The 22,807-nt window shown below is 39.2% G+C and overlaps 1 protein-coding gene across 6 annotated transcripts; it reads right to left on the reverse strand.

The window, feature by feature from the left end:
* Positions 1–405: 405 nt before the first annotated feature.
* On the reverse strand, positions 406–22,637 carry LOC120567772. 6 transcript variants are annotated; one of them, XM_039814786.1, is made up of 26 exons: positions 22,542–22,637; positions 16,827–16,956; positions 16,131–16,292; positions 15,819–15,956; positions 11,879–12,030; positions 11,196–11,299; positions 10,910–11,099; positions 9,710–9,841; positions 8,673–8,816; positions 8,200–8,256; positions 7,457–7,592; positions 6,613–6,763; positions 6,386–6,528; positions 5,726–5,837; positions 5,152–5,215; positions 4,823–5,026; positions 4,523–4,668; positions 4,238–4,356; positions 3,544–3,665; positions 3,070–3,167; positions 2,554–2,687; positions 2,236–2,360; positions 1,963–2,108; positions 1,651–1,753; positions 1,406–1,542; positions 406–1,237 (listed from the first exon to the last, which is right to left on the reverse strand). In XM_039814786.1, the coding sequence occupies exons 2-26, from the start codon at positions 16,954–16,956 to the stop codon at positions 1,105–1,107; spliced, it is 3,282 nt and encodes a 1,093-aa protein (XP_039670720.1). In that variant the 5' UTR covers positions 22,542–22,637; the 3' UTR covers positions 406–1,104. The 6 variants fall into 6 exon arrangements, with proteins under 6 accessions (XP_039670720.1, XP_039670716.1, XP_039670717.1 ...); XM_039814782.1 differs by lacking the exon at positions 22,542–22,637 and adding an exon at positions 22,206–22,492; XM_039814783.1 differs by lacking the exon at positions 22,542–22,637 and adding an exon at positions 21,415–21,703.
* Between the last annotated feature and the right edge of the window lie 170 nt (positions 22,638–22,807).

Here is a 22,807-nt window from a genome sequence, read left to right on the forward strand (position 1 = left end):
ATGGGCGACGGTTATTGGTCCCATATAATGGACGTAATAAGGTATTTTAATACCTTTAGACTGCTAACATAAGAATACCAATACATCCATGAAGAATACTACCAAAGATTCCCTTAAACAGTCTCTGATACTACCAACAAACGATAATAACTCAAAGTCACATGTGGATACGGGAGATAACCGTGTGTAAAAGTTGAAGCTTATCTTAGTAACTAAAGTAACTGCAGACTCAGTCTTGGTAAGCTATCATCTGTCCTATTTGGAAATCAAATTAATATCTTAGAATTTTTACTTTGTGTTTTTATCCTTGACTATGTTGATTATAAGCCAGGACTGGGTCACATAATATTGCCACCTGAACAATTTTAATTGTCATACTTTACAAACTTTGCAATTCAAACGTTATATTGTATATACAAATTTTAATTACAATGTAAAGAGAAATTGAACCATTTGAAAGTTAACATCAACAATTTATTTGGTATATAATATAATATTTGGTCTTTAACATTCCTTGCTTCAAAGTGAAAAATATGAATTGCTCCTTTCACATAAAGATCAGGCTATGGCATGCTTGCATAAAAATCCCACTTGTGTGCGTGTGACTTATAACACATCAATATACATCAGCGTCAACATTGATTATTTGAAAATAAGCATGTCCGTATATTTAAAATTGACGATAGAAAAAATGCTCATCCTTTACTGTTCTGCCATCACTAACAAGACAAATGTAATTAACTGAAATTATTTACTACTGTATACTCCATAATACAGATGTACAACATATTTGAGTGATAAAACTGTAAATAAGGAACTAGGATAGCATTTAAAAGAACATTGAACACTCAAAAGTTAGAAGCACAATCAACTCCAAACGAAACAGAAAAAAAAATTGTCCATCACTGTTCATATGAAAGTAGAAGTGATGTCAGGAAAAGAGTCAAATTAATGAAAATAACCTGCACTAACACTTCCCAACTGACTGAACAAATAATGTTCCAATATAAATTAAATAAGAACAACTTCTATCGATAAAAATTATGAGTAGATGGTCAATCTCCTTTTTCACAGGAACCTGATTTAAAAAAAAAAAAAAAAAAACTACTCAGCTGCAACGTCAAACTGAATCTGACGAGAACGATGATCCGTCACCATTTTCTTCATGTCCTGGTCCGCTCTGATGTTACTCATTTCAAGCACGTGTTCGGGGCCAGCCATCGGATCGTACTGGTGTCTGCAAAAGAGTGTACGGTCAACTGAAAATACATGGCAATGAACTGATAAGTCCTTTTGTGCTTGAGAGACATGAGAAGAAGGGTTCATATGCAACCATGTGATTTCTAAACTGGTATCAGTCATTTAGGTAACCATACAGATTACTCATTATTATAAACAAACTCACTGCTTTAGATGTTCCTCAATGGCCTTGCGTTCATACACGGTGCCATACACCGTTTTTACAGGATCAACAAACATCTTCTTGGTGAGTGGACAGATCAGATGTTGGGGTATAAACTGTTGCACAGACTCCACAAATTGCTTTAAATAAAGAAAGAAAAGAAACAAAACCGTATGTTATTGCAAAACGTGAAATACATTTTTATATGCAAGACAAATGATATCCACCACTATATATAGCTCATTTACTTTCTCCATGTCATCTAGGGACTTTTCTGCAGTTGCCTCTGTATGTTTCTCAGCTTCTAGTTCATACGTCTCACGGCTCGTCAGGAATTCCTCAGCCAAAATGCTTCAAAAAGAAAAATGTGAGTCAAATACTTAATATTTTTTCAACACAAGTTGTCTAAAAATAGAGTCTGAACTTCGGAAATTGGTCAAAAACATTCTCAGCATAACAAATATCTCTTGGTAAAAATGAGACACACAATGCTTCAAAAAGAAAATAAATGTGAGTACTTTTAAATACTTAAAACGCACACACACACTCACGCACCTTACCTGTCCAGTGGATCAGCAGGCTCAGGGATGATGAGCAGTCCATACACAGCTTCTAGGATCTCTCTCATGGTGATGTGGGCATTGTAGTTGCGGTCAAATATGTTGTGGCAGATGCGACCCACACTGTTAACATTGCAGTGGTACACCTGTCATCGTGTTAAGAAAACGCATACATCTCTAACAGATAACATTACTTAATAATGTTAACAATTGCAATGTGCGTCTACATATATACTAAATAACTTCTCAGTTATTTGTATTTTGGCAGGATACTTGTGTGACAAAGCGAATGAGTGGAGGCTTCGCTGGGTAGTCAGGACCAAAGTGGCAGTACAGCTCAAACACTCCTTTCTTGTACGGTGTGTCAGGAGGGCCTTGCATGAGAATCCTCCAGAATGCTGAAAAGATTAGAAAGAAACTTAAACCATGTCGCTATTAAAAAAATACATACATTTGCATGAATTAAAAAAAAAAAACAAGTATCTGAAAACAAGGTATACTGTGTTTAAACACAACTTGTACACATCTTGTACATAGAACTATACAATAAAGAATGTGGCTTTTTTAAAAATGAGCAAACGTGCCACTTACTAAAGTCTGACTCCGATGGAAAGACTCTGAAGAAAGGATGTGGGTTACAATGCAGACTCTTTAGCTCATCCAGGACACGTTTGTCCTTCTCCAGGAACCACCCCTTTGACTCCTTAAGCTTCTTTTTCAGGGCACTATTTAGAATGATTATTAATGCTTCAAATGTAATGCAAACACTTTAAGGCAGTACATATAAGTAACATGTTTGTCATTATAGTATGGTAAAAAATACACTATAATTATTATTACAGTTTGAAATCATAAGACTAAGAGCTGCTAGCTTGGCTGTAGACATAGTAGTTTACACTGATCAACAAATATTTTTATAAGCATTGTCATAGAGTAATCAGGTCAATTTAACAAATGCCTCTTTTTATGTGCGACACCTTTACATTGTCAACTTGTTCGTCGTTCTACAATTCAGAAGTGGTCATCAGCAGATGGATATGGTCCTAATAACATTACTTGAACAAGTTTCTTATCAGCTCCTATGCAACGGTTGCTTCCATCACTCACCTCTCCGTCACGGTCACTTTGCTGTTTAACTGGCTTGGCAAAGATGTCTCTGGACATTCGTCATACCCATGAGTAATGAAGATGTTGGACAAACTATGCTATAAAATGACAGGAACAAATTTATTTGAATTTGCACATCAACACAACATGTAAAAGGAGGTAGAGTGGTTGCCCCTCAACCACAAGGTTGGCAGATCAATCCCAGGCTCCTCCGGCCACATGTCAAAGTGTCCCTGAGCAAGACACTGAACCCCAAGTTGCTCCCCGGATGCTGTATGTATAGCTGTCCACTGCTCCTAATACTTGTGGATGGGTTAAATGCAGTTGTTGTTCGGTTACTTTTTATGTCATATTTTATACACACGTTGTACTATGTGTATGTGACAATTAAGAATAAAGTTGATCCTTTTTTGTAATGTGCTCATCTCCATATCACTTCCAACAGAATGGTGGACGATTACCTATAAAACTAACCTGACTGATGGAAGACGGGTCAAGTTTTTCCTTGAGTTTCCTCTGCTCCAAAGACAGAACTGTCTCAATCTCAAAGAGCTTCAGACCCTCTTTGATTGTCTGTGGTTTGAAACAACAACCACCTGAAAGCAATGTGAGGTGGAGAGATTAACAATTTTCTGAATAATGGTCTGCAGAGTACATATTAACGTATAAATAAACAAATATACCAACAACAATAGATCTATGCTTGAGCCATCTGCTGTCAAATACCTTGAACCTGGTCATAAGAGTGCAACAATGATAAGGTGAAGTTAACAGTCAACAACACTAAAGACAGTGAGTTGGAGGAGATCTCTTGAATTTGCAGAAAGTTTGATGGCATATACTGTACATAGTATTATTTTTTTTACACATTTTGATGCATGATTACAGTGAATATACCCCTTTCCTACTGGCCAAAACCCCATCTCCAGTACACCCACTAACATCTGGCTTTTTACAATCTGTATTCACTGCCGGGTCAAATGGATCTGCAGTAGGCACAGGTATTTAACAGCTCCAGTGGTGATCGGCAGTGATTGAGCAGGACACCCGGTAGATGCGCTAATTTTGGGCCCTTTCCCACGCAGATCTGTCGGTTTTAAAAAAACAGCATACACGCAAATTTTGGTGGAAAGGGGCATAAGGATGCAGTTTTTCAAAGATGCCATACCTGTTGCATTGCTGATTCCATGAAGCATATTGTTCTCCACATTTCCAAGAAGTACAGAGTCCACAATGATGTTAGATTTGAGCAGTTTGGCTGTAACAACATCTGGCTCTATTGAGGATCTATGGGAAGAATTGAGATTATGTCAACTCACTTAAAAATATCACAATATGTTGACAGTTTAAAGTCATGGTTACTCATGACATTTTCTTACTGCTCACAGTATCAATATATGTACTAACCAGTTAAGTATGAACAAGGTACCAAAACTGCTTAGAACAGATTTACCCAGAATCATTTCCATCAGTGAGACAAATGATGCGAAGTCTACAATCTGGGAACCTCGTCTTGACCTTTTCCAGCTCACATGCCCCACGTCGAAGGGCGTCATACAGCAGAGTACATCCACTGGCCTCAATGTTGCGTACGTGTTCCTACAAATGTAAAGAAAATAAAAAAAATAATAATAAAAGAAAAGGAAAAAAAAAAAAAAAATCACTTTACATTTAAGTTTATCATTGCTTTACAATCAGATGCACATTTTACTAAAAGGACAGATCCAAGACAGCTCTGATTTACTGACTTTACCTTGAACCTTTCCAGATTTTCGGTAAACGTGTGGAGAATTTTCACCAGGGAGTCGAACTTCACAAGGCCGATAACATGATAAAAATCATAAGCCATGGTCCTTGTTGCAAAGTTGTCAAAGAGCTCCTTCACAGCATTGATCTTCTTGATTTCTGCACTTGCATAGCACTCTTCTTCCATGGAGGAGCTTGTGTCTATCAACACCTAATGAAAATGTACACTTTATGAATTTAGGTCAATAATAATCATAGTATAGCTGCCAAGTGTGTCCTGTGTTCCCTTGTCAGTCCTACATTCAATTATCAAAACAAAAGAGAGACAAGGGTTACCAGTATAGCCTCTTTTGGGGTCCTGGTTGTGACAAATGTTCGGTCATCGCTAAGGTCTCCAGTCCTGTGTTAAATGTCAAAAACCGTCAAGTCAGAAAAAGGGTATTGTGACTGTTACAGTAAATAGAAGAAAATGAATCAGCAGCAACATTGTGGCTCTGGCCATTAGTTTGCTGCACATACCACGATTCATAGTTTACTGCTGCTAAATTTGTTCTTAAAGCATTGTGTGCAACTGTATTGAAACAACAACAACGGTTGAGTGACACTTTCTCTTTCCAATTTGTGCAGGCAAAATTCAAACGGCTATAGAAACTAGAAGAAAAATAAAAACTATAGGATGTGTATACAGAAACAATAGAAGACACCCACATAAGCGCTTACAAAAACTTGTACTGTTTTTGTAAAGTTTTCCACAGTTGCTCCTTTATTTTATAAAACATGTAAATGATACAATAATTCACAGTCTCAATTCCTCAATAGACAGGAATTTAAGAGAAAAAAATATTTCATCAGAGCGCATGATGCTGGGAAACACAAGGTGGATACAAGATACTGTAAAACAGGTACTTACCTGGCTGCCAACTCATTCACATCCACGGTTTTGTTTTGGCCATCCAAACAATCATGCACTACGATCATATCAGGGGATCCTTTTTCTTTATTCAAACATACGCCAATGTTGTCTGACAAAAAAAAAACAATAACACAATTAAATAATTTACATTACAAAGCTTACCACAAACATGGTACTAAATATCAGAGGCAATATGGAAACCAGTGAGAAGTTCCTTTCAGACTGGTTTAGAATTTAGCGCATAATAAAAAAAAAAAAAGTCTGCAGGGCCTTAATCTATAAATAATGCATCATATGTGATAAGTGTATTTTTTGTACCTAGAATAAATGTAACTAAAGTTGTCAAATAAATGTGTTGGTGTAAAAAGTACAATATCTCCCTCTGAATGTAGTTCAGTAGAAGTATAAAGTTGCATAAGTTGAGAGTTCAGAAGTGAAGTACTTCAAAAGTGTAATACAGTACTTGACTTAATGTTCATTTCCACCACTGGTTGATCCTTGTTTCTTAGGGTACAGGCTTATATAGGAAACAACCGCTGCACAATGTTTTAATGTGCATCATACACCGCCAGTGAGTCTTACCCTTTAAAAAAGTAACAACACCATTTGAAACCTAGATGTGCAGAGTCAGAAATGACCCATCCAGGTTGCGATTACCTTCACTCAGTAGAACAAGGCGTGACCCGCACTGTCCTAGCTCCTTCAGATGTAGAGGGGGGGTCACATTGATGTATTGATTGTCAGGAGATTTTAATTCTTCCACCATACTTCCAAAGGTCTTCTCCATGTTTACCTGGAAGCTGCCATTTAATTGTACAGTTTAGTGAAATTCAAAGCCAAAAATAAAACTTGTTTAAGAAAAGTAAAACATTGACAATACATACCTCTGACCAGCCGTGCTGTCACAGTGAATCCAAAGAGCATAATTTCTGATGAATGGAGGCAAGCTGAGCAAGACCTTTTCAATGTCGTTGGCTCTCTGTATTGATGTTTCTCGCAAAACGTCTTCAGTGCAATTTGGAATTTTCTCTCCATCTAAAACAAAGGATAGAAAATGAAGTGAAGCTGATAATACCAGATAATTGAATAAAACAAGGACAGTTCTGAAAGAAAAATTTATGTTTTGTAAATGTCAGTTTGACGAGACAGCCAGCTCATGAGACCGAGACGAGATTTTAACACTATTTTAGAGAAAACTTCAATGAAGAAATAAGACTGAAGAAACTTAATAAAGTTGAGACCGTTGAAACCAAATGTTTTGTTTTTCTTGAATTGTCATTGTACAGTAGACAGAGAGAAATAAAGCTTACTTTACTACTGTTTCACATTGATTATGTTCTAAAACACAAATTAGGAGAGGCGGTACTCTAACGTTCTAATGCTGGGTTTTACAGGCAGCTTTTTTCTTCAGCTATCGCCCTGCAAAAGTAAACTTGGAGTCTACTTTGGAGAACGGGCAGGGGATCTTCTATGCTATATTCAAGGCTGCTTCTTTTTACGGTTCCTCACAGTATTCTAAATGGATCAGTTCATCAAAAGGGCAGAAAGATGTCCACACCTTGCGGCATGGACCCTTTTAAAGTTTTCATGTGAAGCTAGCACCAATGAACTTTCTGTAGCTGCTTCCCAATAAAAGTAAAAAAGACCTCTACTTCTTTATTGACATATTTTACGATCAGCTCATCATACGTAAAAATGTGTAGAAAAGTCACGGTGTTTTAGTTTTACCTTTGATTTTCTGCCGAACATATGCTCGTTCAAAGGCTCCAGGCACTCCAGGTACTCTGACTGGTTCAGAGAAGCGGCTGCCATCTTCAGACATAAGAGTGATTGGTGCGTAGATCTCCTGATCTGATGCCAGTTTCTGTCAAAATAAGGAAAAAGTGATCATTACTTAAAGTGGCTATATGTAACATTCAGTTTGTGTTGATTCTAGCGGCCGCTTTGGACACAAGTCGTAGTGTTTTTTACACATCTGCTGTCGTAAAAGGTCTTATCTTTACAATGCTGTATTACCGAGTTAGCGTCGCAATGAAGGTTTTGCTCAACAAAAATATCATTCATTACAATAAAAGAATAAGTTACAGATGCATTGTTGCATTTCAAGTGTTGCATACGGTAACTTAGCCTACTTTGGATGTCTCGTGAGATAAACCCGGTATCCCTCTCACTGTGTCAAGAGCCAAAGCATTAGGAGTTTGTTGAAGCAACCAATGTAATAACTTAATACAGTATAATATATAATATAATAAAGCCCATTTCATGAAACCCACGGACACTTTACACAAGTAACAATACAGGGGAAAGAAAACAAAAGGAAAAGAAAATAGTAAGCCAACACAAACACGGACTTAAAAAGGAAAACGTCTGCGCTAAATGGAAGGGGGGCGTAATTTAATGTCTGCTACTAACGTACAACCACATTGCGCACTGTAAAGTTATTTTATGAATGAAAAAGACATATTACATACCTCAGGGCCAATTCGGGTCTGTTGTGAATCATTTACAATCCCGTAATTGTCTCCCATCTGTTAAAGCCCGACCGAAGTTCACTCCTTTATCGCCAATTGTCGTCTTTCACTTTCCCCTTTAGCAGTTTGTTTAATTTCCTTTGTTCCTGACCCAGTATCAGCCATAACTACAACAGATAACTTTTAAAATAACATTAAAATACAATTAGGCCTATATAAAGAAATCTCATGCTTCCTTTTACCTGGTTCCGCTGGCATACGCCACTGGCTTTTTTCGGTTTAACAAAGAAATCTGTGACCCGTCAGAATGTGTTACTGTAGCGCTGTCTACCTGCCGCAAATCATTCTGTGACTTAGCAGAAAAAAAAAAAAAAAAAAAAAACACGCTCGCAACTTCATTAAAAAAATAAATAAAAAATTACTGGTTTCACCGTTCACAAGCTTATATTAGTCAACCCTCAGTATCTTCATACCTTTGCTTCCGATAAGAGATGTGCCCAGCAGTACAGTGAATTCTCAAAGACATCCAGGTCTTCAATGGGTTTCTCCTCTTGCTGTGTTTTACGTTGAGGCAAAAGCTCTCTGAAGAGTATGTACAAGCCTTCAACAACTGCAATCTACATCAAAAGAACAAGTACAGCTAAAGAAATGGGTACTGGTGAAAGCACAAGTCATTGTCTACAGGTTAAGTTCAACCAAATTACAGGAAAAATCTTCCCGAAACAACGCAGATCATTCAGGGATGCAAACAATTTTTTTTTTTTAATGCACATACTGCATAGATGTGGGAAGTAGGGGTGTTGCAGCACCTCATAAAAAAAACAGGTGGGCCTATTCTAAAACCATCAATTGATAAAAAAGTAAAAATAATGAAACAAAGCCTAAAGTCTCATATGAATGGGTCCAGTGCTGGATGCCGATCGGCATGTCTGTATCATCACAGCGCTGCATTTCTCACACACACACACACACACACACACACACACACACACACACACACACACACACACACACACACACACACACACACACACACACACACACACACACACACACACACACACACACACACACACACACACACACACACACACACACACACACACACACACACACAGCTATTTTGTGTGGCATATATGTCCGTTACTCTGTCTTCGTTGATCAACACATGCCTCAGGATCTGCACGAATCACGTAGATCACCTATTTCGGATTGGAAAATTTCAAAGTTTGCATCCCTAAACATCTGAAATCGGACCTGCTAAAATATCTGCTGCGACCAATCCAATGAAGGTGAACAATTATTATTTTTGCAGAAAATTGTTCCTAGATGGATCTCAACTAATTTTAATTAAAAAAAAGTTTAAGCACAGCAATTGTGCACAACATTGTTTCCACAGGACTAGTTACATAACGTGCAAATCCTCAAAATGTAATGCAGCATATGAGAACACCCCTTCAAAAAGTACAATGAAATTACAGGCAGAACTATTTTGGCTCATATTGGTTACCTTCTGATTCCTGGTTAGCGGTTCATTCCTGCAGAGTAACTGATGCAAACTTTGGGCAAGAGGGTTACATCCAGTCAGTTTTCTTATGTAGGATATCAATTTCTTCAGTTTCTCTGTTGAATAATGATGTTTCTAAAAAAAAAAAAAAAGCATTTTAAAGCAGGATTAAGCTTAGAGGGGAAGGAAGGTAAACATTACTAAATGTAGCTACTTAACTGATAGATTTGCCATCTTTTTCCAATCGGTTTCATTACTTTGAGTCTACAGCTATGCTAGGGCCGTTGTCTTTGCCAAATGTTAAGGCAATCAATTCAATAGTTGTTGAGATATTGGACCAAAGAAGTGAACTGTATGTCCGAAATTGTATGTCCGAAATTTGCATGCCTTGGGATGCTAGCGTGGTAAAAAATTAGGGGTGACCCTGAATAGTCGAATATTTGATCGAAGGAGCCTGATTCGACGGCCAGCCTTACAGTTGACTCTTCGCAGAGGCGAAAAACCCAGTCCTGACCAAAGATTTGCAGCGAGACGATTTGAAACTTGCAGCTACTTGCAATGGGCCGGTCTGCAACGTTCTGAAACCCGCGAGTTCACACCAATGCGTCGAGATAGTGTATAATCTTCATAGCATCTTTGTACTTCCGTTCTAACTTCGGACTTTCAGGCCTTTTTGTAAATATGAATGTGGATAATGTTAGTGATAGTGAGATACTTGTTACAGATGCTTTTCTAATGGAGCTGAAATAGTGAAAAGTTTTATTTCTCTGTTTCACTGCATTTTTCTAAGGATGCTCAATCTCTTCAGTCACTCTCTAGCTCGACCATATACGGTGCTTGCGGGTGCATGTTGAGCCTCCGGGCTGGTTCTGAACGCTGCAACATTCTAAAACGGTTTTGTCTCGTTGCGAATTTTTGGTCCTACTGAACTGGGCTTTATGAAATGAGAAACATGCCATTTTGGCTATATGGGGGCGCTCAATGTCAGATTTTACATAGACCTGTTTTCCCAATACTTTAATAAATAGCCTATTATGATACAAATAACCTATTGTTGTAAATAAAAAAAAAAGAAGCTTGTAATAAATCTTTAAAAAGGGAGTGAATAAATCCAACCGCCCCATGACAGATTTAAGTTTCACTTTCCATGATCCGTGACAGACGGTAGTGTAAAAAGTACTGATAATATAAAATAAAACTTACAACAACAAAAAGTGAAGACAAAAACACACTGATGCCTTTCTGGGTTTGTTGGACTGAAGGCACAAAATCATTAATGAAGACCGTCTCATTGCGTGAAGTCTCATTAGAAAAGGTGGACAAAGAGAAGTTAACGGATGACTCTTCAGAGATCCCACAACTTTGCAGAGTGTCACCACCACAATTTTGACCTCTGCAAATATAATAAGCACAGGAGAGAACAGAAGTACTGTATGAGAAAAGAAATCTGACTACTGAAAAAGAGGATAACAAGCCATAATATAGTTACTTGTAATGTAGGACATGTGCTGGGATTCCACTTTCATTTGCCAACTTGAGTCTCAGACTGGTTATGGTGTCACTTGCCAAGTTCACCGTCACCTCAAAGTCTCCCTGTATGAAATAAGTAAATACAAATTATAAAGACCAGATTTGTTTTAAATAGGGATGCACCGATACCAGAATCGGGTATTGGTCCCATGCTGTGCGCATGTACTCGTACTTAATCATAAAAATCACTACCACATACACAATACTGCCACCTCATAGCAACGTGACATCGACTTCTCCATCGAGCAGGTATAGGCGATGGAAGAGGAGCAATGCCAGCTGTTTAGAGAGATTTTTGGCCGTAAAAATAACAGTGGCTCTTACCCAATACATGCTTGCACTGTTTAACGGTTGTTAAAGCTATACTGTGTAGATTCTACCGCCCCCATGAGGAATTCTAAGTAATGACAAGAAAACCGTTGGCGCGTCCACATGATACAAGAATTTCACAATTACAATTGTACAAAAAGTAAAAAAAAAAATAAAAATAAAAAAGGCAGTATAAAATATGATCAGTAAATATACTTTTTTTTTAAAGTAGAGCCATAAAGCAAACATATTCAGCTTGTACAATAATATCGATATACCATATTAGTCAATATAATCATTAGCTGCATCATGACTAATATAATTAAGACGCACCTTGAGCATGACGTGGCATCGAACCACATTGCCTCCATAGGTTTCGACAACCTCTCGCTTTGGTAATTGAGGAGCCCGTTTCAGGTTTTCCTTTGGTGTGAATATGGCATAAATTACAGATCCACTTTGAATATGTCTGTCTTTCAAAGACCCTGTATGAGAAGACAACATTTTTAGTTGACATGGTGAACTTATTAGCAAATATTTACACATCCAAAGTAAAATTTGAAATGTATTTGAAGTTTTGTTTTGGGCCACCGGAAGAATTCCAGTTAAATATTTATTCCTTTTAGCTCCGTTCTTTTTTATATCCGTCTTTTTAATTTCTAAATGTTTCTATGTCCCTGGAGGTGAGTTTGTAGTGTACAGCTGTTGTTACAGCTATTACTCTGAAAACAGCTGCCTGCTTGAACCACAACAGTAAAGATTTGGGCTGTAAACCAAAACAAAGAGCTGAGTCCTGGGGTTCGTTTCAGAAAGCAGGTTTAGTGAAAACTCTGAGTTTGTTAACCCTGAGATGAGGGAAACCGAGTTCTTGGTTTCAGAAAGAGAGGTAACTTAACCTCAGTCAGTTACTATAGTAACAGAGCCTGTGAACCTAACCTGTCAGGAGCAGGTGTTCTTCAATAAACCTTGAGTATCTCTCAGTCTCCACCTCTGACACAGCACTCTTTTCATTTCCTTTCATTCAGTCTGTATCAGGCACATTTTAGCGCAGTTTGTTATATGCAGGAAAAAAAAAAAAAACTGTCGTTTATTAACCATGTTAGGCATACTATAACACGTTTTTTTTTCTCAAAACATTGCATTTCCTTTTGTCGATGATTAAGTTGATGAAGAAGCTGTATTACTTTGCAGGGAGTTAAACATGCGTCGGGAGATGATATTGAGGACCCTAAGTATTTAAATTTCCAGGTAACTTCCTATTTGAGCGGTATCGTTTTTCTTCCCAGTCTATCACTTATACGTAGCCTATATAACCTTATCTGTCCTCATATCAATAACTTCACCCATCGTGGACATGCTCTACATCCCAGCAGATTATTTGTGTCACATTACATTTTTTTTTGCAAATGGTGCACATTGGTGATGCGGTGCATAGTAGTAAAGCCACTGTATGCAGAGCAGTCAGAAGAGTGTGACTCACTCTGAAGTGTGTTTTAAACGTTTGTATAGTGTTCCCTGGACTACAAACCAGTAAGAGCCATTTATATATTATAAAAAAATAAAAATAAAAAAAAGACTTCCACAGTATTGCAGGTGAATGATGTAAACCCTTTGAAATAAAAGATTATGAATAATAATTCTGTTAATGATGGTGCTGCAGCCTCAGAATGGGATTAGTACGCCTAGGACTTTTTCGCCCGCAGGACTGCACCTAAATGAAATAGATTATAGGTTCAATACCATTTCACCAGTAAGATTATACTAATGATTAAATACGATATACACTATATTGGAATATACACATTCACTCTAGCAGCAATTTTCTCCCACGCAAATTCTTTTGCAGCAGCCGCTGTGTTGATTTTTTTAACGAAATATATGTTCAAACTGGCGGTTGCCTATGTGCGCCTGAGTATTTCCGCCGACCTGTTTGTTTGTGGTTGTTACCATGGTGAATCATAGTATCGTGGCTCCATTCATGCTGCCTTTTTATTGTGGCGTTGCACGCGCTTAACTCTGAGTGAACCTACTCTGAGTTGATTGAACCAACTCAAATCAGCTGTTCTGGAACCGAAAACTCAAGAGTTTCCCATCTCAGGGTAAATCAACTCAGAGTTCAGGGTTAGACTCACGAGTTTGTTAAACCTCCTTCCTGAAACGGGCCCCTGGAGTCCCAAGATGATGGATGCTTCAGTACATCTATAGGTGACTGCAGTACAATTAAAACAAACAATGGAAAAAAAAAAAAAAGAACCGTGGCAATATAAACTTTAACATCTAGAAACCTTTACTGTAAAAGATGTTCAGGTCCAGTGACTGACTGGCCATCTGGAATTTGGGCAAATGCCAGAAGGACCCTATGGACTGCTATGGGCCACTACTGATAATATGTCTTTGGTTAATTTAGATAAGTTATTTTATAAATGCAGCCACAGATATTCAAGATTGTACTGCGGCGAGGTGCATGGAAAGAGTCACTTGGGAGGCAGAGTTACTAATTTCCAAGCTAGGTTATTGCCTGCAAACTCAGAAGGGCTGAAAGAGGTGACACATCATTGCTCTCCACCTCCCCAGGAGAAAACACAACATTTTCCCAGTGCTAAAACGATACTTTTAATTTATTTATACATACAAGGAGCACCTTGTTCAATTGTATTTGTCTGTTCAAAAATATAAAACAATAACAAGTTGATCTAAAAAAAATAAAAATAAAAAAAATGCTAAGGCCACAGGGTCAAAATGAAATGATTTATTAAAAATGTAATAATAACTTATAACAATAACTTATTTCACCAGTAAATTCCTGTTAAACGACAAAACAACCACTGAATGGGAAAAGGCTATTTTACAACAAATTTTAATGCAGCATGAGGCTGGCAAGACGAATTTCAAGTGAACGCAACATCCGAGTTGTTTTTCAGACAACGGCTCTACAGACTGTTGTACGTCTCGATGTTGGAATCCTCTAGCCAACGGTAGGCTAACGTTACCTGCTGCCAGGTGTAGTGTTAACTAGCGTCCCGTGTGGCGAGGTTTCAGTTGCCTCCAACGTCCGTTTTCGGAGCATCAGAGAGAAGCGCAGGCATTTAAGTGGCACCTAAATAAGGCACCGAAATGTGGCTGCTCCTGATCTCTTCAACTGCATCATTGACCATCTGATGTCTAGGGTTTGTGAGCGGGTCCCCGGACTGTCCCTCGGCAGTAACCACCTGAATGACCTGGAGTACGCTGACGACACCATCCTGCTCAGCACGTCCTACAGCCAGCTGAGAGCCGCTCTGACCATATACAGTGAAGAGGTGGAGAAGCTTGGCCTCCAGGTGAGCTGGACGAAAACAAAGTTCATGTATGTCGGCGACAGACCAAATCCACCTTCCATGTGGCTTGGCAATGACATTGTAGAGCCTGTCAAGAACTTTGTATATCTGGGATCCATAGCGACAGATAACAGGGACCTAAAACCAGAGATCACCCGCAGAAGAGCCCTGGCTGCGTCAGCCCTGCAGTCTCTCTGGAAACCACTCTGGCGACACCAGACCATCTCACGCAAGACGAAGCTCCGGATTTACAACTCAGCAGTACTCTCCATCCTGCTTTATGGTTCAGAGACTTGGCCCTTAAATAAGACACTGGCTGCGAGATTAGATGGCTTTGATAGCAGGGCTCTCAGAACATCAGGTGGCCCCAGCGGGTTTCCAATCAAGTGCTTAGAGCCCGCACGTGCCAGCCCAGAGCATCCTGCCTGGCTGCACAATGTCGCACCGGCTGGTTCGGCCATGTCCTCCGCCTTCCTTCCAACGAGAGCCATTCTCCAATTTGATCTGAGGGCCGCAGGCTGGAGATGACCACGAGGTAAACCCGCACCCGATGGCTTGGCGTCCTTGCGGGCGACCTCCAACAACATGGAGTTGCGGTGGAAGATGCGGAGCAGCTGGCACAAGACCGTCAGCTCTGGAAACAATTGGTTCATCTGGTCGGCTCAACGCACAGGGATGGGATACCCCCTACCCATCGCAGGAGCCAAATATAAAAATAAAAATAAAAAAATATTCGGCCCTGTAGATAACGGTCGTATTAGCACCGGGTCTTGGACAACCCCCCCCAAAAAAAAAAAAACTCTTCGGATCTACACAATTCATGTGGATGACATTTTCCCATTCTAAACGGCGATTTGGGCCAAAAAGCGACTAGTTTGCAGGTATGTTACAAATAGGGCCGGTGTGTTGCAAATGCCAGGGCCGATCTCATTCCGTCACTGTTCAGGTCTACTCACATGTGTTGAAGTAGGGATCATCTGTCAAGGGCATCCCATCAACTGTGTAGAGACAGACTCCTTTTGAATTTCCAACACTTTCAAGATGGCCAATCCTCAACATCAGATCCTCAAGTGTGTTTTGTGCTGGATCCATATCTGTAAGTTCAAAATAACCACTGTGAAGCTGTTCAGTTGCATGTTGATGTCTACACAATCATCACTAACACAATCATCACATTCAGCAACAAGTGTGATCAACAAGTCAGTGGCTGGCCCAAGTTCATCTAATGAGCAGAAATTGATATAAAAAATTATTAAAGTTTCTACTACCTGCAATACGTTTTGGTTGAGGACATTTGGGATATGTGTACTGCAGACAGAACGACTCCAGTGGTTTCTGCACAGGCGTCAAAGTTTGATCTTGGCGCTCCAGAGCTCTTTCAATGAAGTTTTTCATCGCTGAAAAACGGTTTTTCTCCACATGACTTAAACCTGTAAAAATGTATGTGCAAAAATGATATTCGATTAATAAAATACATACTAATCATTTTTTTTATAATTTAGTGGTGATTTAACTCAAAAATGTAGTTATTTATTGACATGTGATGTGCTAAACACAATTTTTCATTAATAATAATAATAATAATAATAATAATAATAATAATAATAATAGATGAAGCAATTAGAAACATTGTATAAAAACACACTGTAGTACTAACTGCTATCTAATAAAACTGACTTAAACAATACCCTAGGCCTAGAAAACTATCATGCTGTTGAATCAACACGTCTATCAAAACATTTTACAAAAAAGGTTTTTACTACAGGAGGGTTGTATTGAATTGGATTGCCATGTACATGGTTTATATTTTTCTGGTCACCAAGTGCAATGGGCGTTGAATGAAGAGTGCAAGTGAATAACATGTGCAGACTAAAAAACATTAGATGTAGATTTAATTATTTTCCACTGAGTGGCAGCCAAACAGGTTTTTAAAGTCTTTGGTTTTAAGCTGAGGTTCATCGCACCAATATTGTTCAGATCTGCATCTGTTACGCCATCCAGGAAATCCACGTCATCCTTTACGCCCAACTGGATAAACTGGTTGTAGAAGGAGTCCAGTCTGAACTGCTCAAGTATGTTAAATATCGCATCCATCTAAACAAAGACATCAATACTTTATTTACAGAGAACGAGTACTAGAATATTATACCCAAGTAAACGTACTTGCAATCGAGCGTAGATCGATAGAGTTCATGCCAGGTCAAGGCAAGGTAAGCACTTCTTCCTTGTTTCATGGCGGGTACTGTGCTCCAAAACGTAGGGGCTGATTGGCCGAAGAGGAGTCCTGTATATCTGCGCCACTGAACTATCGATCTGCGCTCGATTGCTCTTCCTTCATGCTTCAACTACCTAGATCAGTGGTTCTCAAACTTTTTTCAATAATGTACCCCCTTTGAAATATTTTTTAGCCACGTACCCCCGGACGAGGGCTAAGCATTTTTGGTAGAAAAAAAGGCTATATAAAGAGGTACATTACAGCTCTGCACCATTAGTGTCTGATTTACTTAACAAGCTTGTAACTGAAAACACACTTAAATGTTACTTCAGATGTTTAGAATCCATAACTAAATTAATTTTATGAATAATGCATGACTGATATATTTGAAATTAACATTTCTAAAAGGAATCTCACGTACCCCCTGCAGTACTCCAAAGTACCCCTAGGGGTACACGGACCCCCATTTGAGAAACACTGACCTAGATGTCTGTCACAGTAACTTGAAATTTAATTGTGAGAACTGAATTTGAATAGAATTTTCAGTGAGGATCAAAAATTGTATTGGACTTCAGTTCCAAATAAATTCAATTTCAAATTATACTATTCAGATTCAGTTTTTCAATGCAATGATTCAAATTAAACAATACACTTTCAAATTATGTGATTCAAATTCAGTTTTTCAATGCAATTATTCAAGTTTAGCAATTCAAATATAAATTAAAAGCTGCAAGCAGCATTGGACGGGCCCTCACGCCTCTGCATGAGTCGGGGTTACTGGCGGACGCCGCTCCTTGCGACCTTGCATTTGTGCGGCACTCAGACACTGCAAATCATCACCAATGAAAAGGAACTCCCTGCTGAGTTATACGATACCTCAAACAAGACTCTACGTCATACAGTTCATTAGCTGTGAAAGGGGGCGTGACCAAAGCATAGGGGGCGGGGCAAACCTTTACCAATAAAAAAGGAAGTCTCTGCTGGGTTCATTGATACCTCACATAAGACTCTACCTTAAACGGGTCAAGTTTTGTAGGGGGTGCCGAGACATTTTTGTGCGCCTATTCCCGAAACCCTTAAAATACCTACATTTTCACCAGAATTTATGCGACCGCCAATTTTGGTGAGTTTTTGAGTATGTTAAGCCCCTCAAAAAGGAGATTAATTTGCCGGACGAAGGAATAATAGTAAGTCCTTCAGTTTCAATAGGGCCTTCGCCGCTGTCGGCGCTCGGGCCCTAATGATTCAAATTCAGTTTCTGGTGGCACATATTTCAGCCCATAGCTAAGCACCGGATGGAGCAAAAGTGCCTCCGCAAAATAGCCTCAGGAAGGAACTTGTTTTGGTGGAACGTGTACTGTATGTTCAAAAGTTGTTTTAACGCCGGGACACATCAGGCCAATTATCAGCCGTGGGACAGTCTGGCGAGGTCAGTGACTCAAATCTGTTCAGTGTGTCAGCGTTCATTTTGGCCGACCTGACATGTTCGGTCGGCGGCAGGGAAGTCGGGACTCACCCGGAAATGACGAGCGGAATGAGGTGACTAGAGTCTCAAAATCTGATTAAAATCTTTTAAACTGACCTTTGTTGAGCTGAAATGAAGACAGATTCAGCAACTGCACGGCCTATTTCTCTTAATTTCTCTTATTTCGCTTAAAATGTTTTCAGAAACACGTTTCAGTGAACTATTTCAGTACAATATGAGATCGTATTCTGAACGGCCGCCATGACAGTCTGGCTCTGAATTTCCGGAGAAAACAAACCCATGTGACGCATTCGTTCAATCAGCTGCCTGTTTTCATTTCTTGGGCAACATTACAGATTAGCGCCGCCTGCTGTTATAGAGATGTATTACGTCTCATCTCCTCTCGTCTTTTTGGTCTGTTCTGTGGCAGTTTTTTGGACCTCTGGGACGCGACTGATCATATCGACGGGGTTTTCTGTCAACGGTCGCCCGTCGGCTATATGTTACAGCATGAATTGGACAGATAGTCTAGCTAGCTGTCTGGATTTACCCTGCAGATATCTCAGGAGCAGTTACTCCATAGTCCTCATAAATCGACCGAGTTTAAAATGCCAAAACAAAGAGAGCGGAAGGTAATGGACATCTGGCCGAAATCAGGGACATCTGGCGGACTTTCCGGCAGCACCTGAACAATCCTGGAAATGAAATGTCGTCAATTATAAAACACTTTTTTCCTTTGTATAGCCTTACTGGATTTAACCAGAAAAGAGGGCACAACTCACAATTAAACAAAAAAAAAGAGCTATGGACACAGGGGAGGGTGCAACAAGCACCAAGGAATTGTCTACATACAGGGAATCATGGGCACAAGATGTGGCTATCACTATTGATAAGGACAGTTCACAGAATTCTTAGGAGGGTGAAGGAAAGGAAGAGGATGCTAAGGGTAGCCTGCTCAATACAGTTTTTAACCATCTGGAAGGGGCAAAGCAATTTGTACTACTATTTATAGATTTTTCATCAGCTTTTAACTGTATCCAACCCCACATTTTAGCAGAAAGACACACATCATCAACCCAGGGCTAATAGCCTGGCTAGTTGACTTTTTATCCTCCAGATCCCAAAGGGTTAGTCAATGGTGTTTTATCTGGCAATTTTATATCTTCTACTAGCTCCCTCCAAGGATGTGTCCTCTCCCCTCTCCTTTTTGTCTAATACACAAATTAATGTTGTTCACAATATGATGGAAGACAGGTTTTTAAATTTGCAGACGATTCTGTCATTGTGTCTCTACTTAATGAAAGTGTAATTGACCACGGACCAATAGTGAAGGATTTTAATGATTGGTGTAAGCGTTCCTTTTTAAACAAATGTCTCCAAGACTAAAGAATTAATTATTGATTTTAGGAAACAGTGCCCCCCTCTTCCCCCCACTATTATTGATGGCCAAACTGTTGAGACAGTACAAGAATATAAGTACCTTGGCACGATAATTGATAGCAAGCTATGTTTTGAACCGCACACTGATGCTGTCTGCGCCAAAGCCCATCAGCGTATTTACTTTTACAGAAAACTGAGGAATTTCAACATTGACCCCACGTTTATGAGAATGTTTTATTCCTGCTTTATTGAGTCGGTTTTAACCTTTTGTTTTATTTTCTGGTTTGGTTCTCTGTCCATGAAAAACAAAAAACGACTAGAGAGTATAGTTAGGACATGTGGCAAGATTGCACTCTCTCCCACATCTACTCCAACAGAGTGGCAAAGAAGGCCCAATCCATTGCTGCTGACCCTAGCCACCCTTTGTCCTGCCAGTTTAAGTTACTACCCTCAGGACGTAGGTACTCCATGCCCAGATGCAGGTCCAATAGACTCAGAAACTTTTTTATCCCAACATCTATTTCCATTTTAAACAATCTGCCAGAACTGTTTTAAATGTATGTATTTTTATTTACTATTGTGGTTTACTGTGGGTATTTCATGTTTTGCTTTATTGTTGTTTGTCTTATGTGTGTCTGCAGGCTGTACAAATAATTGCCCCTCGGGGACAATAAAGTTACCTTGACATTATTTACATAGGCTGTTGTATTAAAGATTCATAATCTCTTACTTTGGCACTTCCCACCTACCTCACTTTCTTTCCTCATCACTGCTGTTCTTGCTTCCGCCTTGTCACCCTTAGTTACCTGATTGAGTTCAGCTGGTCACCCCTTATTTAAAGACTGCCCTCCCTGCATCACCCTCTTTTACATTAACATGGGGCCGGCGGCGGCTGAAATACAAGCCCGTGTGTATTGTTGTACTTATCATTTGCACCATAGTTTTGAGTGGAAATAAACCTTTGTTAAGTGGACTTAAGATTCCTGGCTCTTGCATCATAACTGATGCCCCCATGATGATAGCACTCAAACTCAGAAACTAAACCCTTATTGTACCTGTCTGAACAGCAGTCTGAGCCTCGGAAAATCTACAGCCATGCAGGGCCTGGAGCTAAATGATAGGCTACTGTCAGCATGCTAACCACTATGGATAACCACCGCCACATGCTCACAATGACAATGCTAACACGCCTGAGGACGGTGCTGGTAAAAAAAAAAAAATTAGTCGCCAGTTATTACAATTACCGGTGGCTTGCATGTGTAAACTAAAGTTTAATTGGAAATTCATCCAATAACTACTTGTTGCAATATTTCATCCCGCGAAATCATCCTCGTTTATTCTCAAAGCTAAGTTTAACCAGTCCGCACAGCCTCTCTGTCACACTGAGCTCATAGGTTTCTTTGTTTTTTTTACATTTTGAGCTGAAAGACGCTCACTACCCACAACGGTCACAAAGATTAACAGTCAAAAACGGCAGAAAGTCCTCACACACCTCACTGAAGGTCGAAGTTGCTCAGCGAACGCAGAAATCCGCAATCACCTGGAAGATGCACCTCCATGAACATTTTAGCATCTACCAATTAGCCACACCCAGCATGCACCTGTTCCTCGTGCAGCATCAAATGTTGTCTGTTTGATTTTGGTCCCTTGCTTGCTCGCCTGGTGGTGCATTAAATTAGTGATTATGATTAAGGTCGATGCAACATTTTAATTTGAACTATGCCGAGGTACAATAATGCTAACATTAACGCAATAACGTCATCCTTGATTTTATTAGGTGTATTATTTATATACCAACTGTTTACTATATTGCCCCGACCTTCCGCCCCCTCCCCATACCCCGACAGACAGGTGATTAGACACACCAGCAGCTTCAGACAGAGACAGTTAAACCATAGACTGTATAAAATGGTAGCTACAGACACACCAGCAGCTTCAGACAGAGACAGTTAAACCATAGACTGTATAAAATGGTAGCTACAGACACACCAGCAGCTTCTTCTCTGCTGCAGCAGCTGATATGGCTCCTTTCTTGTGTTTCAATTTCACATTACTTATTTTCACTTTGTAACGGATGCCACTTGAAAGTAGCCTAGAAATCTAGTAGGCTAGCACCCTAGCGGCAGGGTAGGCTACATCTTGATGTGGGTCTGGCTTGTCAGGCTAACTTGAAAGTACAATAGGGTACTTCTGAAAATATAGCCTATATATGTTTTCTCTCAAAATAATACAAGTAGGCCTACACAAAACACGACTGTAACGAAAGTAAGTGTAAATCCTTACCCCCTGTTTATCTGTCATTCACACCATTTTCTTGAATAGGCTACTTGGCAAGTTTAAAAAACAAACAAAAAAAACTGTAACGTTACAAAAAAAACTGTGACACAATTCTTATTCTAGTTACAATGTTGTCCCCGTTAGAGCCCGAAGAAACACCAACAGTATACGCCATTTGTCTTGGAGTAACAACAACAACATCAGAAAGACAGCTCAGCAAATTCAATACATTAGGATCACTTGGAGAAAATACACATATTCAGTTGTTACAATAAACTGCAATATAGGCCTAGTCAATTCTACTCAATTTCTAAAAGAAAAACATTAAGGGAATAATCGTACCTTTAACAGTATCAGAGATCATGGGACACGAGCGGTTGTTTAGATTCAGTTTCTATTCATTGGAGGATGTGGCTTGGAGAAAAACGAAACTACTAAAACGCAGCACCAACATCAAATGTTTGTAAATCTGTTGGTCAGCTTGTCCATTATCATCTAGGACGTTTGGCATGTCAATTTTATGAAAATACTGCAAATTATTTAATTTATACTTTTAAGTATAAATGTGTTATACAAATATTAAATAGAAAAAGTGATAAAAATGGATA

The sequence above is a fragment of the Perca fluviatilis genome, chromosome 11 (genome assembly GCF_010015445.1).
Source record: "Perca fluviatilis chromosome 11, GENO_Pfluv_1.0, whole genome shotgun sequence".
NCBI classification, from domain to species: Eukaryota; Metazoa; Chordata; class Actinopteri; order Perciformes; family Percidae; genus Perca; species Perca fluviatilis.

Excerpts from the sequence above, each read along its gene's own strand:
- LOC120567772 (XM_039814782.1), bottom strand. Across the intron at positions 6,529-6,612 it reads GACAGCACGGCTGGTCAGAG|CTTCCAGGTAAACATGGAGA; the intron begins GTATGTATTGTC and ends ATTAAATGGCAG. Across the intron at positions 4,357-4,522 it reads ACTGATGGAAATGATTCTGG|ATCCTCAATAGAGCCAGATG; the intron begins GTAAATCTGTTC and ends TTCTTCCCATAG.